The 17,430-nt window shown below is 40.0% G+C and overlaps 1 protein-coding gene across 3 annotated transcripts in view; it reads right to left on the bottom strand.

The window, feature by feature from the left end:
- The window catches only part of KCTD8 (potassium channel tetramerization domain containing 8), a 91,743-nt gene extending 74,529 nt beyond the window's left edge, over positions 1-17,214 (bottom strand). For 2 of the 3 annotated variants that reach the window (XR_005952518.1, XM_041402942.1), the window contains exon 1: positions 16,325-17,214. Coding sequence is in view for 2 of the 3 variants with exons in the window: in XM_041402942.1 (XP_041258876.1) it covers positions 16,325-17,168 (844 nt within the window). In the remaining variant the exon portion in view is untranslated. Of the gene's footprint in view, positions 1-12,109; positions 12,236-16,324 lie in introns of those variants that run through there. The other variant, XM_041402943.1, reaches the window with a different exon arrangement.
- Between the last annotated feature and the right edge of the window lie 216 nt (positions 17,215-17,430).

Below are 17,430 nucleotides of genomic sequence, written 5' to 3'. Positions count from 1 at the left end.
TTGTTGCTTCCCCTAACTAGCAAGGAATCATCTAAGCAGTACTATCAAATATAATTTGAATTGCATTTTTATAGTAAGCCATCTGCATCTTTTTGCTCTGGCAAAGTTACGTAATAAATTATAGACAGGTCTATCACTTTCTGTGACATGCAAAAATGACAGAAAATAGCAGCATATTTTGGAAAAATATTCAGTTTCTGTGAATGCTGCAGTAGAAGACAAAAAAAAAATCTACTGGCCTGCCTTCCTTCCGGCAATATTAATGAAATTTCAGCTATGGCAGATCCAGTAAAAAAGTAAAGGAAAATTTGTTTTCCTGTATTTCAATTTGGCTTTATCCAGCTCATTCAGGAGGGATGTAGCAAAAAAAAAAAAAAAAAAAAAAACCTGAATAAATAAGGCAGGAAATGCATGCAGTGAGGTCCCAGGAGCCACCAAGTTAAGCTAAATTTTCTTTAAGAAAATGTATTCATGGCAGTTTGCTTCCCAGCCTCAGGCAAGAGCCTTCCAGATTTTTAAATGTTTAACTCCAATGAAAAAGGTGAAGCTATTGCATCAAATTTTCCTTTGTGAAGTATAAATTGGACAGAAACTTGAAGCCATCTTATTTTTGAACAAACCATACAATGAGAATAGTCTTCATAAATTTTACAAAAAGAAAATGTCTTTGACAACTCTTGCCTTTCTAATTTTTTGGGATTTTTTCAAGCGCTTTTATACCTTCTTCCTTTAATCTATTCCTCATAGAGTCAATCAATCCTATGTCAGGTGTCTTCTTTTTTTTCCTACTCTTGTATTGTAAGGTATTTAATTTCTCCTGATAATGATATGTTTATTTCTTTTGTCTTCACTTGGTATTTATTGTTTGTTGTAGAATCTCTTGGTATTTATTGTTTTAAAAACTTCTGTCCCCTCTTTTCAGAGCATTAACTGGAGGTTTTCTTTCAAGAAGGTTGCAAATATGAACAATAGAGACAGCTGCTTGCTTTAATAACCCTCTGTTTTCATGGACCTCATCCATAAATTTTGAACATTGTTTACTAATTTGAAATTGAACTCCAACTGCTAACTTCCAGCTTTTAGCCTTCACCTATTTCTTCCAGAGCCCATTTGTTTCTAAATATGGTGTCCCTCAATCTTCATTCCAATAACCTTTTAGTTACAATACTGTAAGTCAGTAAACTTCCAGTCTTTCAACTAACACACAATCCAGGACTGCATCCCAGTTTATAGGTGGAATTATGAGCCCCAGCAGTTTTCCATCACTAAAACAGCAATATCTAGGTGCATCCCAGCACCTCCCAGCTTTCCACCACCACCCCTCCAGCACTTGGTTTTCTTGGAAAGAGAAAGAAGCTGTGTTTTCTCTCACTGATTTCTCAGTATAGACAACATATGGCTCAAAACTGTGAGGCAATCTGCTCAGAGTCTGGCTGCACTCTCAGCTCTAACTCAATACAGCTTTTCACTTGAAGTTTCCATGAATGCGATTCCTTGGGGATGGCATTGAAAGACAGCCCCAGTTCATCTCACATCCAGCCAAGGCAAGCCTGGTTCGATCAGCTTGAATAGACTTCCATTTGTACAAAAAAAAGGAAAAAAAATATTTGCATTTTTTTTTGCCCATCTATATGTGGCTCATCAAAATCCAGTCTCCCACCTGCAATTCTTTAAGCTATGTATGTAGAAGGAAACACGAAACAGAAGGATTTCTTCCCCCCTGGATAAATTAAATCAACTCCCCTGTCATGCACTAGTGCTAAGGCACTGCCATCTAGTGTGGAAAATCAATATAACAAAGAAAGAGGAAAAATACAAAGGAAAAAAAAATAAAAAGCATTTACAAAAAGGCAGATGAAGTTCTATTGACTTCCATCAATTTTGAATACTGATTCATGATATTCATAACATTTATCATTCCACTTTATGGAAAAGCACAGAAGCCCCCCCTTTCAAAGAAAATCCCTGACCTGATAGGCTGCAATGGATTCCATTAGATGGTACTGCATCATGTCAGACAAACTCAGCAGAACCCTTAGTCCCAGAAGCCTCATTTGGTGTAACTCTGTGAAACTAAAATTCTACAGTATTTAATGGTGGGAATCTCTTGGTAGAAAAGAGCTTTTTCTTAATTGCCACATATTTTGCTGCAAATTTACAGTTCAAGATTCTTTAAATCACGTTATATGGAAAACATTGCAACATAGCAATCTGCAAGACCAGAAAATCAGAAATTTTTGGATTTTGCCACTTTGTGTACTAGCTGAAGATATTCTTTTATCTTCCAAACATTCCCTTCCATACAGCCCCAGTTTCCTTAGTTTTATGTCCCATGAAATTACCTACAATTGTTCAATGAACATGCAAAGGATTTGACCTGTTTTGCTCAGACCAGCTTTGTACAGATGAAGTTAAGTACACATGATATGAGCCAGTGGAGCACAGACAGGATAAATTTACAAAAGTTGCAGAGCCTTCATAAAGACCAGTGATTATAAACACCTTTATATTATTTAGTATTTTTACAACTTGTTGTAATCTCTATATTACTGTCGTTATGATCAAGAATTTTAAACACTTGATTAGCACTGTTGCTGACTTCTTTCCAGAACTGCAGCAAGAGAGTTTTACATATTGCTGGTGCAGATATTCCATATCATACTGAATAAAACTCACTTTAGAATACAATCTACATCAATGACTGGAAGTTCACACAACACAACCCAAAGGATTTTGAATACCATGTCACTTAAGTTTCGATTTATATTTAATGAAGACACAGAGGGACAGACTAGCTGACACCATCAAGACATCCAGATGTTCTCTAAGTGGATGTAGGTGAGCTCATAACAGGAGTATCTGTACCAATCTGCCCAATCCCTCCATTGCAATAAATAGTGATAGAAATACATTGTACCTTAACAACATATGCCCCACCTAGAAGAATAACTTTGGAGAAGAAAACATATTACTAGGCATAACTGACACAATTTCATTGAGTGTTTTGACAACCTACAACTGACACAAGAACTTACTTAAGATCTTTTTATTATGCTGCTTCTCTATGAACATGTATCTATATTTAACTATTAGGTGTCAGTCAAAGCAAACAATATTTCTGTTTTAGTTTGTTGTCATAAGGGAATTTTTAACAGCACAAAGAACCTTTAGCTACATCACTTCGTCAATCTTTTCAGTAATGTGGGAAAAGCAAGAAGAATATCCAACATTTTTTTTTATAATCCTAGTTACTAGTGCCTCATGTTCCATTCTTACATTAAAACTTCAAAAAAGAAAAAAATGTAAACTGTTGAAATATCCTAATAATTAATTACTTTGTATTTACATTATGCATCCATTCCACAGTGTATTGCTAAAAAGTAACTCCATATTGTTCATATTTCCTTTACTATTATTTTTTCAATAGTAAAAAAGGCTACCAAAATAATTTTCTTTGGCATTTTTGCAGTTGCTACATAAATTGATTCAAGCTATGCTAGGGGAAAAATACAGAAGCTGAAAATCAGCAGCAAAAAAATATATCACAATAAAGGAACTCAACACTGATTAAAACCATCAAAATGGAGAGAAACCCAAAGAAATCCAAGGCAGTCTGTCACGTGTATGACAGATAGAACAAGAATATCTCTAAAGAATGACAATAAAAATTATTTGGAACAGTGGTGATTTTCTAAATTTGTGATAGTACTTTCTTCAAGCAACATATGATCAATAACGACAGTGTTATCCAATAAGTAGTTTGATTACTTTTTCAGATACTTTCTTAACTATAGCATATTTAAAATTCTATGGCTTTGAATTTGGGCCAGAAAGTCCTACAGAAAACTTTATCCTGAAGCAATTATTTCCATTCTGATAGGACACACTTATGTAAGTAAAAAGAAAACATAAAGCTAAAGCTTTGAAGTTTATGACTTTGAGAATAATCAGAATTTATAGCTTTTTAGCATCTACTTAATTTACCTGCAGCAGTTCACTTGCCCTTTCCTGAGAAGTGTTTTCAAGTAGCCAATGTCAATGTAAATCACATCAGAGAAGAGAACCAGAAGATAACTCAGGAGCAGTCCAGCCTCCTGCTCAAAAGCACGGTCAGTTATGAGGTTGGATCAGGCTCGCAGGGCTTGATCCAGACAAGTCCTGAAAGCCTCAAAGGACACACAACACACACAGCATCACTGCACAGGCTGCTCCAACACCTCCTTAATGGAGGAAATGTTTTGCCTTTCTTCAAGGAACTTTTAAGTCCATTAGGAAGCTTGAAGGCTGAGTTTTATGTGCCTACCATATGTAACGTTTAACACTTAATTTCCTGATCCACAGTCTAAAACCATGTACCTTTCTGAATTCAAATTATGGCAACATGCTCTGGACCAGCAGTAATTGTCTAGTAATTTGCAATAGTCTTGCTACATGACTGCTTGATAATAAATAGCTTTTACTAGCATTGCTTTCACTGTTACAAACTGACCCAATTGAGCAAATTAATAAATGATAGCTAACCACTGGTAGAAAGCAAGGTGAATTTCAAAAAATGTCATATATGCTATAACCACAGGATACGGAAGGAAAGAAATAAGTGTGGTTTATTGCCAGTCACGGAGGTGATAAGAAAAACTGAATTTTCCAAACCAGCACTCTAAATTCAAATTTTTCTATCCCTGCTGCTTTACTGGTACTCAGAAGTGCAGATGGAAATTTTCACTGAACTTGACTGGATTTTCTGAAAATACATTCAAGATTGAAAGCATTGATTTGGAGGTCAATTTTAGTCTCATAATATTCTCAAATGCGATTAATTACATGGTTCATTAAAATGGTTAACTACTTTTGCTAGTAACCTCACCATGATGACAGAGGATAATCCTGATTTCAAAATCACATATTAAAATATTTTTTAAAAACAAAGGATGTCTTCCCAATGTTCAAAATATTTTTTTCTGTGTTCAGAAAATGCAGCCAAGCAACCACTCCAGGTTCCTTTGTACCTTTATGCATCATGTGTGACAATACAAAAACTCTTGCATACATCATTATTAATAATTATAAACTAAAAAATTTGCCATCATCTAAAAAGCAAATATTTTTTCCATGTTTTAAATTTCAGATTACTTATTGCTTATTGCAGTTGTCCCTCCCTACTTTGCAGACAAACTGCTTTTGTCCCTCCATACTTTGCAGACAAACAAAGAATATTTAGATTAACTGTATTAAGTTTGAGGTTACTATTGAATTTAAGCTGCTTCAGCAGCATGGTTGCAGGAACACAAACGGTGTGCCATAACACTACATAAATATTAATTAGATGCAACTTTGGTCTTACTGGTGCCTTTGACCAAGAACTCTTTGGTTTTCATGCATAAAAATAACTCAGGGAGTGATTTATCATGTATTTTGCACTATAACAAGTTTTTATATTGTGGAATGCCCCACCCTGACTCAGTGCTCTCGCACTGAAGCACATCTGTGACTATGGTGCCTGGCCAGAGGTCATTGGAGGATGCAGCTCTTGACTTATTTGCTGGTATTCACAGAGAGCAGACATGGGAAACATATATAAATAATATAAATATATATAAATATATATAAATATATATAAATATATATAAATAAATAAATATATATATATATATGTATACACACCAGGACCCATTCCAGCCACGCCCCCTGGGGATGGCAGAGCCCAAAGCAGCAGCACGGACACCCTCCAGCTCCCCTTGGCCTTGCACCCACCTTGCCAAGACCACCCAAAAGCACCACGAGCCCCACACACGCTTTTGGCAAGGGTGACCAGCGTTCAGCCTTGCTCCTAAGTCCATGTCAGACCCCCCAAACCAGAAAAACAAAACCATCTTCTGAAACATGGACTTGCACAGCCATGCAGTTTTTATTCCTGGCATCCCTAGAAATGGGATTTAGGAAGGAAGCACTGCCAGGAGACAGTAGCTGGGGAACTGATTAGACGGAGAGCATTTAACCTAATCTCCTCTGCCACGAGCACATTCTGCTTCCTGTAATTAAATGTGATCGCAGATGCAATTATTTAGGGGCATAATTCCACAAATTTAGGCACCAAACTACCTTAGCTACAGGTGGGAAAAATAAATACTGAAAGCAGAGGAATAAAAATGTGAGTGTTGTTATGACTGGAGGCTGAACTACTAGACAGCTGAAAGTCACATGAAGATATAAACTTAGCAGGTTATGAGGTAAAACTTCAAAAATTCTAATAATCTTCAAGCATCTAAATAACAAACAGTTCTGAAAAGTTCTTCCCTTCAATCCTAAAGAATTGCAGGGTTATTTTGAAGCCAAAGGAAGTCATTATCTGCTATTCCATATGTTTTAGGAGGAACAAAACCACACAGACTGTGTCTCTCTCTAAGATTTAGAGAGGTTATCTTCACTTCCTGTATCCCCAGAAACAAATTGACAGTGTGAAGATGAGAAATTTATATTTGCAAGCTATGACAACATTAAGATAGGTAAACAAGCACAGCTTTCTGAGAGACTGGTAACAGAAAACTGAAATCTATGGTTCCTGGGAAAGTAAAAATTCCAAGCGGGATTGCTAATTACAGTGGTCTTAGCTCCATTCCTTAAAGAGTTTTGTTTTACTCTTTAAATATGATAAGGTTTAATGACACATAGTTCTTCTCCAAAGAAGGGGTACTTCAATGGTAAGTCAAGCAGAAAGGCAGGTGTGAGATTTGATGCCAAAATTTTGAAATTAAAAGAGGACAGAAACAACCTTGCTTGGACAACAGTCCCATTCTATCTTGCATCATAAATAGCTAAATTATTTTGTTCTTTCTTTTTTCCCCCTGAAGTCCATGTAGCTTCAGCAATATTGATCAGCATTTGTTTAAAGCTCTATAATGGTATTTTTAGAAGGACAGAATGAGTGATATTTATATTACCAAACACTGGAAAGAGACAAAAATAGATGGAAAGGCAAGAGTAGCCATGCCTCTGCTTTGTTTGAGAACTGCTCAAAAGCCACAGTAGGCATTAACAACAGAAATAGTAACAGCTGTCTGAAAAGAACAATACTGGCGAGCGACTGCCTATAAAAGGGTGACTGTGAGAAGAAAGGGAAAGAAAATGTGTTTACCAAAAAAATCTAGCAAAAAGTGTTGTTTAGTTTTAATCTTTCTCCACTGTATTATCTACACATTACACTAATTAAATTGTTGGCACTCAATTTTACTGATTTATTTTATCTGCCTTCCAGCCCTTCTGTAGTTGATTTTCATATTATTTTGTATTCATGAGTTTCAATGAGAATGAAAAAGCTTGGATTAAGAACCAGAGTGTTAGAGAGTACTTCTGTATACACAAACTGGACATTTGTCATTACTCTCATAGTTTTGCAAGTATGGTGGTTTTAATGATGACTTGAGTAACAAAAGAGGGGGAATCTCATTTAATTAAACTGTTAGTAGGAGGTTATGAAAGTAACCCTTTTGCAGAAAAAGTATTTATATAATCATGAATATATGCAATACAGGGCCTTTTTGCTCCTATCATTAAATAAAGAGTTTCACAGATTCCTGTGACATATAAAATACTCACTGATACAAAGCTTTTGGAATTATAGTACACTTCCAATAACTTCTGTGGAATACACTGACATAGCTGTAATCCTTGAAATAACCTATGAACATCTACATTCACTAAAATACAGAAGAATTTCACTACTAACTTAAGTTGCGGGAGAGTGTTTATAACAGAATGTGACAAGAGTCCCTGAGCACTAGTACTTCTCTCTTTGGGAATATTTGTTAATACTACTAAAGGGTAAAACCCAGCAGGCATGAAAGAGAGAAGATACAAATGCATCTGAAGGTTATTGTTTGCTTATGCCAAAAATAGAATATACTGACTTAATTTCTGAATAATATCTTTCTCCGAATGCAAAGAGAACATCTCTATAATTATTAAATACAACTGAATGTATGCTATGCAAAGACTTGGAACCTTTACTTTCATTTATAAAAGTCAATGATGATGTTGATTTTTCCCCTCAGTTTCCCAGCCCACACCTTCTGTCCCTGAAGAGGTGTGCAGAATACCTATTTCAGTGCACTAGGTGCCATGAGCAGTTGCACTTGTAACTGAATTGCTGTCTCTGCATTGAGTTATTCACAGTAGTTTTTTAAAAGTGTTGTAGCATTCCCTTCAAAAGAAAGCACTATTATTTTTTATTCTATAAGCTACTCTAGTTTTCTTTTTTTGCTAAGTGCATGTCATTGGGATAGAAAGCAGGTCAGGTACGGGGTACGTGACTGGAGCAGTGCAAAGCCAAGCCAGAGGTGGTGGCAGCCCCCAGAGGCTGCAGCCCCTGTCTCTGCACCTCCTGCTCAGAGCCTCTGCCACAGGGTTCAGGCATGTTAGGAACAATCAGAAAGGACACAGCTCCATTTAGACCCAGCTGCTCTCAGCTGCAAGATATTGATGAAGGAATCATTGCACCACCAGCTGTAACTCAGAGCAGTCTTCACACTGCTCGAGGCCAGGCACACCTCACAGCACAAGGAATGGGCAAACACCCTGTTCCACATCCCTGAAGGCACAGCTCCTCTTTTGAGCAACCCTGGGAAAGACAACATACAAGAAACCTCACAAAGAAATAGTATTTGCATAAAAGTTTTTAAAGCATTGAATTAATCTTGCTGCTAGAGTCATGAAGCTCACTAACACCACTATGATTTTTACTGGTGAAGTCCCCAAAATATTTAGAGCTGTGATGATACGAATGCAACTGCACCTTGCAGCAAGATGCACCCTTTAGTTTGTCTTCTGTACACTGACAAAATGCAACATGCTTTATAAGTGTAGCTTATAAAATCTTATAAAATTCAACCAAAATGGAATGGCGTTTCTAAAGTTGCCTAAAAATTACAAACCATCACCACTTAACTCCTGGCAGGATTTTGTGTAATAGAAACAGTTACAAACCCAAATTACCACTCACATAATTTGAATTTCACCTTGAATTTCATGTGAGGGACTAGCACAAGGCTATTTGCTGCTTCAGTCCCAGTGAAGTTGCAATTTTGAATGGAACTTGATTATTCTCAGTTTCACACACTGTTGATCTTTATATATATGATTAGTTCCATTTAGGTCAAAGAAAAAAAAGAAAAATGAATTAATTCTCTTAATATTCTTGAATTTTTATGAGGTAAAAGCTAAATGTGCAATTACTGGCTTAAAAATAAAAAAAATTTAAAAATACAAAACATTTAAATGAAAGTACTCAAATTCTGCTGAGAATGATATTTTACACATAGGACTAACATTTATTCAATATATGAATTTTAAGTAGAGTATAAATTACTTCTTCTGAAAAAGAACATGCAGTTTGATCAAGCTGGAGTGAACAACCTCCACAGGAAATCCATCATGAAGCATTTGATTTGCTAAAGCAAAATAGAATTTGCCTAGTAATTTTTCTAAAAGATTCTCCACTGGACTTCCAGTGCCTTGGTTTATAAAAGAGCTATGATTTGAGAGGCATTAGTACTCCACATGCTTAGGAAAAAAAGCATGTCTTGTGAGGAGAAGTGAAACAGAATCATCCTTGGATATAAAAATCACATCAGTTTGTTAGGTTAGGATCTTAGCTGGTAAAGTGCCTCCAACTTTTTTCAGTCATAGTCAAATAACCACCAACCAAATAAGCAGTCTGTAGTGTGAAAAAGCCCTGCAAACGCACCACGGGCAGCTTAACTCTGTAACAGACTTCTTACAGTAAAGTGCTCCAAAACTGGAGGAAAAAAATCTGAAGAACAATCTGGGAGCAAATGCAGAGCAGGGCTTCACAATTCACCTCTCCTGCAGCGTGGGACAGCCAGGACCTGCTGAGTTGCTGAGACAATGCAGGACAATGCTGAGCTGGCTGCAAGCTCCACTAAGCACCACACCAGTCCCGAGCTGCTCAGGACCCCAGCAGGGTGAGATGGATGCACACCACCCTGTGCACTTTCTTCTTGACCCAGCTGGGTATCCTGAGCTCGTCCTCAAACTGGTGACACACCAGAACACAAGCAATTCCTTCTGGCTGCTTTGTGCAGGCCATGCTGGTGTGCAGCTGGACCAAGAAGAGGACCTTTCCTTATACTCTTCCCTCCTCCACGGGATCTTACTTCTGACCTCTGAGGAGCTGTCTGAGCAGTTTTTAATTTCTGGACACCTGTGTGTGGAACTATGGCAAGAAAGGGGATAATGTGACAATCAATGAACAACCTTGTGGTGCAAATCCCTGAATTTTTGTTTGCCACACAGATTCTCACCACAGTGTAACAAATGTGGTATTTGCAGCAAAGAAGGCCAGCCATAGTGAAATACCAGTCATATCATACTGAGAAAGCAAGCATTGCAAAATATATTTTATTAGCAGTAATGTTTTAATTTTAAATCATCTTCCTGGAACAATATTAAAATAAAGCTTTTGTATGCATAACTTCTGTGCTTGAACAGTAGATAACTAGAATTTTGTGTTGACACTAAAGAAAAAATAAAACATGATTTGCTCATCTTACTGTGAAAAAAATAAACATTTCCCAGCAACTACTGCCATAAATCCTTGAAAATCTATAAAATGATCTGACACCAAGAAGTGGTTCTCCTGCAAAATATTACAGATCCAGCAAAGTCAGCTTTTCTAACATTGTCACTTTTTCCCCCAAGTAATCCACAAGAAATACCAGTCTGGGACAATATCAAAACCCACGTGTTTCCATTTCCTGACATCTGAAATAACAGCTGCTTCCATCAATTATTGCTTATTCTTTATCTAGCATTGATCCTGGTATATAATATTCAGGACAGTTGATTTTCTTAGTTAATCTCTAGTTCTATTTTTAAAATACCACACAACATTTTCAACACTCAGCTCTAAATATTTAAAAGGCTCTACAGTATTTAAAATATGATTTTACTGTAGTAAGACCAGAAACTGGAGACAATAGATAAAATAGGATCACAAATCATTGTATTGAGTTATGCATATTTTGAAGGAAGTGTAAAAAAAAAAATGAAGAGGTTCCTGTCATAGTTTTTCATTGTAGCAGTGTCTTTTTATCAGCTGTAGAGGAATGCAGGTTATTTTCATTTTTTATTAGAAAGTCAAATCTGTTCAAAGTTCTTTATAATCTCATATTTTAAAATAATTCTGAGATAAAATCTACTGGTTGAAATGATGACAAACATCAGAACACCTGTTTCAGTAGACTAGATTATCACACATATCAAGTGGCAGCATAAGAGCAATATTCTTATTAATTATGACTGCACACTTTGATTCATCCCTTTGCATTCAGGAACATATGTTTCAGAAGAATGACAAGATAAGAAGCAGTCTATTATTTACTAAATTTTAAGCTGTATTAAGAGTTGAGCTGAAATTATAAAACAGAACATCATGAAGTTCTGCACCAGTTTTCCAAAGACTGCCTACAAAATGTCTCTTTAAAGGGCTTTGCTCAACAGTCCTGTCAGAAACAACACTGTAGATCTTTAAACTGTTAGAAATCTGAAGCTTTTCTACACTGTGCTTGTGATACTGATTTAATCCTTTACATCACCCAACCACACTAAAAATTTGTACTCTAATCTTTGATGCTCTGGTTCAGGTTCAAAGTAAATTGTCCCAATTTATCTCCATGTGCTACACAGATGTAACTTCCTTGGTCTCATTTTTCTCCTCAATGCCTTACACGTATTTATTCCAGATTAAAAAAAACTCCACCAAAGGTGCAGTGATGGATGAAGAAGAGCTTGTCATGGTCACAGTAACCATCTGCAGGATGGCTCTCACACTGCCCTCAAAAAGAGCAGTTTAGGGTTACCTGCCAACCCACCAACCCCTCACTGCCCCAGTGGGATGCTGAACTGGATTTGGCACTTACAACACCTCAAAGTATTTTACATGCAATGACACAATCAATGTTGGTTAGGTTTCACGGTTGCTATTGGGTGGGGGTTTTGGGGGGGGGGGGGGTTGCTGCTATCATTTTGTTTGAGTTTGGGGTTTTTTTTTTCAAAACACCATATTGCCTCCTAAAAATTCATTTCTTCCAACAGCTTATTCCCCATCTGATTACAAAATTATTATCACTTGTTTATGACAATTTCCACAGCAGCCAATGTAATCTCAAAGTGCTGTGACTTCAAGTGGAAAATAAGCATCATAAATCCATGCTAATGTCACCTGTTATAAAACAAAAACAAGAGAAAAGGAAAACAGAAACTGTCGTATGTGAAACAGGAGTGTCAACATAGAAAGCACGTCAACATTTTCAGGAAATAGTACTGTATTCCTCTTATAATAAAGATGTCAGTTCAGCACAGTAAGCTTTCAGCTGAGCACAATACTCTCAACACCCCTAAGTCACATTGCATAGCAGATGTTAAAAGCAAAATCCATTAGGACTAATTAGATTCTGCAGAAGAAAAAAAACTAGTAATAGCATGCACAGACAATCCTGCATTACACAACAGTACTGAGAGATACCATGAACCACAAAAAAAAAAATCCCCTCAAAAAACATTAAACATGTAAATTTCACCCTTTTTTCACGAAGATGTACACTAACTGAAGACATGTTACAGTGTTTGCAGCCACAGGAAGAAGAGAGATCTCCTATCTCCAGTTAGAAGCAACTTCTGTGATGGCCATAACCTACTGTATATCAAGAGGTAATTAATTAATCTGCCGTCCTCTATGGCAGTGTGGAACTAAGCAGCAGAAGAGTTTGAGCATCCTTCCCAAACTGCATATGCATTTCATGTTACACTAACTTGACCCAAGTCATCCTCATGTGTACTAAGGTGAGAGTGTTAATAGCATGGAGCAAAAAAAAACCAGTTTGTGGTACTCTCTGATGGAGCCTTTTCACTACCAAATAGAAGTTCACTCCTTTAACTGACCATTAAGAGTCAGACACAGAGTGTGTAATGGACATGTGGAACAGATCTATGAGCACTTTCCAAAATTGAGCCATCAATGCAAGGTACAGGCTAAATTCTGGCCATGTACTAACTGTGTAGACAAATTAATCTGTCATTGCATACACGACAGCTCAAACACCACTAGGGGCAAAGAACTTAATTTTTTTTTATAGGATTTATACATACTAAGAAGGAAATCTGGTTTTGCATTTGTCATAACACATGGCCAAAGGCTGAAGCGTTATTTCCTGGTAAGCAGTGTCAAATAACTCTGGTTCCTCAATGAGAATTAGTCTGCATCTATCCCCAGATATTAAGCAGTTCATAAATGAGTTAAATGCATATGCAGTATCGCAGACGAATTTAATCTTCCAGAGTGCTTAAGAATATAATTTCCATTTTTTTAGAAAAGTGGTAGATGATAATTTCAACTCAAAAAACCTACCAAAGTTTGAAAGATCCTAGAAAAAGACCTGAAGTATGTTTCACAAACCACAGATTAAACCTTTGTCTTTCTTCAGTAGCTCTTGGGGAGAAATTCATTCAGCTACTTATGGCCTCAGAAAACAGGCAGAATGAATATGTCCTCATGTATGTTTCCAATCACTTTACTATCTACCATTACTAGGAAACAGATTTGTCCACAGTCCTCAGGAGAAATGATGAAAAATAAGTTTATGTGACTGTTATGGACTTACAGACCAACAAATAATACAGTTGCTGTTTGTTGCAGACGCTCATGCTGTGAATAACAAATGCAAATGCAGGTACAGCTTTTTCCAGTGGGATACAAAACTGGGTTTCTTCTTCGCTAGCACCAAATTAAGTCTCAGACACTGTCCAAAATTGCAATTGGTTCCATAAAGTCTTTTTTCTTAATTTTTTTTGCCTCTAAAACACAGTCCAGGGCTGGACATGAGAGCTCTTGAAATCAGCAACTTCCCACCTAAAACTGCTTCTTCTTCAGGGGTCATGGGGACATTTGGTAAGGAATGAATTGAAAAGCAACTGCTCTTCTTCTTGTGCATGAAGCTCTGCTCATGAGCAAGAACGTGGCCTTAGCTAAGGCTGTTGGAGAGCTGAGAGCCAGTAGCCCTGACCCCTCTTGCCACTCTTGGTGCAGAGCACAAGGCTTCCAAGGCTCGCTCTCCCTTTGCTGGATTCTTGTGCAGCTGTCAGGCAAGGCAGCAGCACACACGCAATCCATCCAGAGCATGTTATAATTATTATTATTATAATAAAGTGCTGTTTTATCAACAGCCACCATCAACTGGACATCTAGTCAGATTAAAAAAAAAAGATAACAAAAAAACTAAAGCATTACTTCAGGCACTGTTTCACATGTTTCTCTTCCCATTTTGGTGATTTTCTTTAGTGTTCTGTCCATCCTGCTATATTTCAGAGAAATGTATCTGAACATAAAACAATGTATAAAGTCATTATACAAAAAAGATTCTAAATGCATAACAAGCAACCAAAATTAAAATATGGCCAACATCTTTTCAACCTATTTCTATCTTAGCCTTTTTTTTTTTGCATTCAGCAGTAAAACAAAACAAAACTCCCACCTGAAAAATTAAGCAAAACCATAAATTTTCAGTTAACTGTATCAATTTAAGTAATTAACTATTTTACTTTTCACATCAGAAGCTTGAAGACTAAAAACCAAAACAAAAATCATGACATACAACATCCAGTTCATCCCTGGCATTATTCCAAATAAATCAGTGGTATTACACTGGGGATTAATTTGGAACACTGATGTGAACTGGAGGACTGTTCTATACAGCAACCTCATTGTAATATACACACAAAAAAATAACCAAGACATTATGAGCATCACAAATGCACACGAAAAAAATTATGCACCTACAAATCTATTTATAAGCAAACAGTACATACTATTTCAAGGAAATTTTATTATTTAGCAAATAATTATGTCAAATTTTCTGAGAAAGAAGGTTTAATAATCATGTTAAATACTTGATAGAATTCCACCCAGGAGAATGTGAAGCTCCTCTAGTGCTCAGTTTTCACACATCCCACTGAAATATGACCAGTGGTAAGTTATGCAATTAATCTTCAAAAACTGTTTTAATCCAGTTTCAAAGATTGATCTGAGCACTCAAGTCTGCTCAGCAAATGGAAGTCACCACCTATACAATACAGAGCAATACAAACTAATTAATCTCTCCTCCCAGTAGAAAATCATTCACATTTCCCTCCTCTGTTAAACACCGTGCCTAAGTCCAGTTTTGCAGTGCAAACAAGTTGCTTCTGTTCAGCTGCCTAACCAGTGAAGTTAGAGAGAGGCTGCATCTCCCACCTCACCAGAGAGGCAGGCAGATGCTCTGCCAATTCATCCCTCCTTTGCTCAGGGAGCGTGAGACCACACAGAGGCAGGAGAAGAAAGAAGTGAATGCAGAACACATCTCTCCTCTGCCGGCTCGCTCGACTCTCAAACACATCTGTAATGTTTAAGGCTGCCTCTGCCTTTCGAAGACAAATCTCTGCCAGGGGATGGTGTTGTTGATCCAGCTGCAGTTTCGTGACCCGAACCCGCTGCTCAGCCAGTGCCCTACATAGCACTACATACTTTGCCAGACTGAAACTCATTCGTCATCGCTCGGTTTTCCTATCTGCGAGGGACCCAAAACCTCTAAGGCTACCCACAGCCAACCAGCGAAGTTGTTTAGGAGCTGTGTAATGGCCATGGAGTGGTTAATTCCTCTTTTCCAATTTTCGTCCACCTTGGAGCCAGACTCTTTCTTGCTCCTTGGGAAGTTGGCTGTACCCTCGCTACCCCTTCCCTCACGGGGACCGTGCCCAGGCGCAGTGCGCTCACTTGAAGGAAACGCAGCGATAAAATATTAAAACCCTTCCTTGCTCGGGGATCTCTGCGTCGCCTCGCTGGCGGGAGCACCGCAACGCTCCGCGCCGGAGCCGCGCCCGCACCGCGCCCGCCCAGATGGGCAGGGACACCCCCCCGAGGTCATAGCCCCCCGATCCGTAACCAGTGACCCTTCCCCCGGGACACCGCGACACATGGGGGCTGCCTCTCGGCACTAAAAGGCGGGATCAGCCCAGGATGCCCCACAGAGTGTACGTGGGGAAATGCTCCCACGCCGCGCTCCGGACGGGGCAATTTAGGCAGTCCTGTCCCGCCCCCACAAAGCACAAAATGAAATTTGAACTACGGCGGTGACAGAGTGGAGTGAGGGGAAACGGGGCAGCCCCCATTTCACTCCAGCTACGTGTTGCTTTGGGACAGCGACTGCAGCTGTACTTTAGGTGCACCCGCCGGGAACGAGGGCGAGGGGGACGACACCGGGGCGCGGGCAGCACTTACTGAAGAAGATGTACTCTGTGTAGCTGCTCCAGATCTTGTCGTCCCTGTACTGGTTGATGAAGGCGGCGGTGCCCGTGGAGTTGCAAGCCACCATGTGGAAGCCCGCCTCGGAGAGCCGGTCGAAGGCTTGCTCCAGGTAGGTGAATTTGAGGTAGAAGCGGGAGGTGTACTTCTCGGGGGGCCGGTCGGGGTCACGGCTTTCGTTGAGGGTCTCTCCGAAGACCTCCTTGGCCAGGGCGATCCTACCGCACACCATGATGCGGGCGACGCGGCGGAACTTGGCGTCCGCCTGGTTGTCCCGCACCGTGGTGTAGGAGCCGCGGTAGCCCACGGTGAGGAAGCCCGAGCGCTTGTCCAGCGCCGCCCGCTGAAGCCGGTCGCTGCTGCCCTGCGAGTTGCTGTCCTCCAGGTCGCTCTGGCAGCCCTCGTCGTTGAGCGAGCTCTGCTTGGTGACCTTGGGCGACAGCAGCTTCACCAGGTCGCCCAGCTGGAAGTACTCGGCTTCCCGCAGGAGCCGTTCCTTCTCGGGGAAGTGCTCGGGCAGCGCCAGCTGCTTGTCCCGCAGGTAATCCAGCACGTACCTGAAGAGGAAGCCGTCGCGGTCGATGAAGAAGCGCGCCCGGCTGTCCCTGGGCAGCTGGCGGGCCGCCGCCGGGCCGCCCCGGCACGGGGAGAACATGGTGGCCAGCGTGCTGTCCGGGACGCTGAGCAGCGTGGAGTGCCTCGTCACGTACACCTGGCCCCCCACGTTCAGCTCCACCACCTCGGGGAACGGCGAACCCGACGGCCCCGATACCATGTCGCTGATGGGCAGGATGCTGCCGCCCGCCTCCTTCAAAGCCATGGCTGCGAGCGGGCGGCCGCGAAGGAGGGTCTCCCTCCTAAAAAAGCCGGCCTCCCTCCACCCCTCCTTCCCTCCCCTCCCCTCCCCTCCCCTCCACCCACACCTCCCTTCCTCCTCCTCCTCCTCCTCCTCCTTCCTTCTTCTCCTCCTTCCCCCGCCGCCCGGCGCGCCCGGAAGCGCCTGGACGGAGCCGCTGCTCCGCCGCCCTCCGGCGCGGCAGCGGGCGGCAGGACCCCGGCCCGGGCGTCCCCTCTCTGCCCTG

This window comes from Onychostruthus taczanowskii, unplaced genomic scaffold (assembly GCF_017590055.1).
Source record: "Onychostruthus taczanowskii isolate IOZ18803 unplaced genomic scaffold, ASM1759005v1 scaffold2, whole genome shotgun sequence".
In the NCBI taxonomy this organism is placed as follows: domain Eukaryota; kingdom Metazoa; phylum Chordata; class Aves; order Passeriformes; family Passeridae; genus Onychostruthus; species Onychostruthus taczanowskii.
Note: the sequence above shows the minus strand (reverse complement) of the source record. Positions and strands in the feature narration are given on the sequence as shown.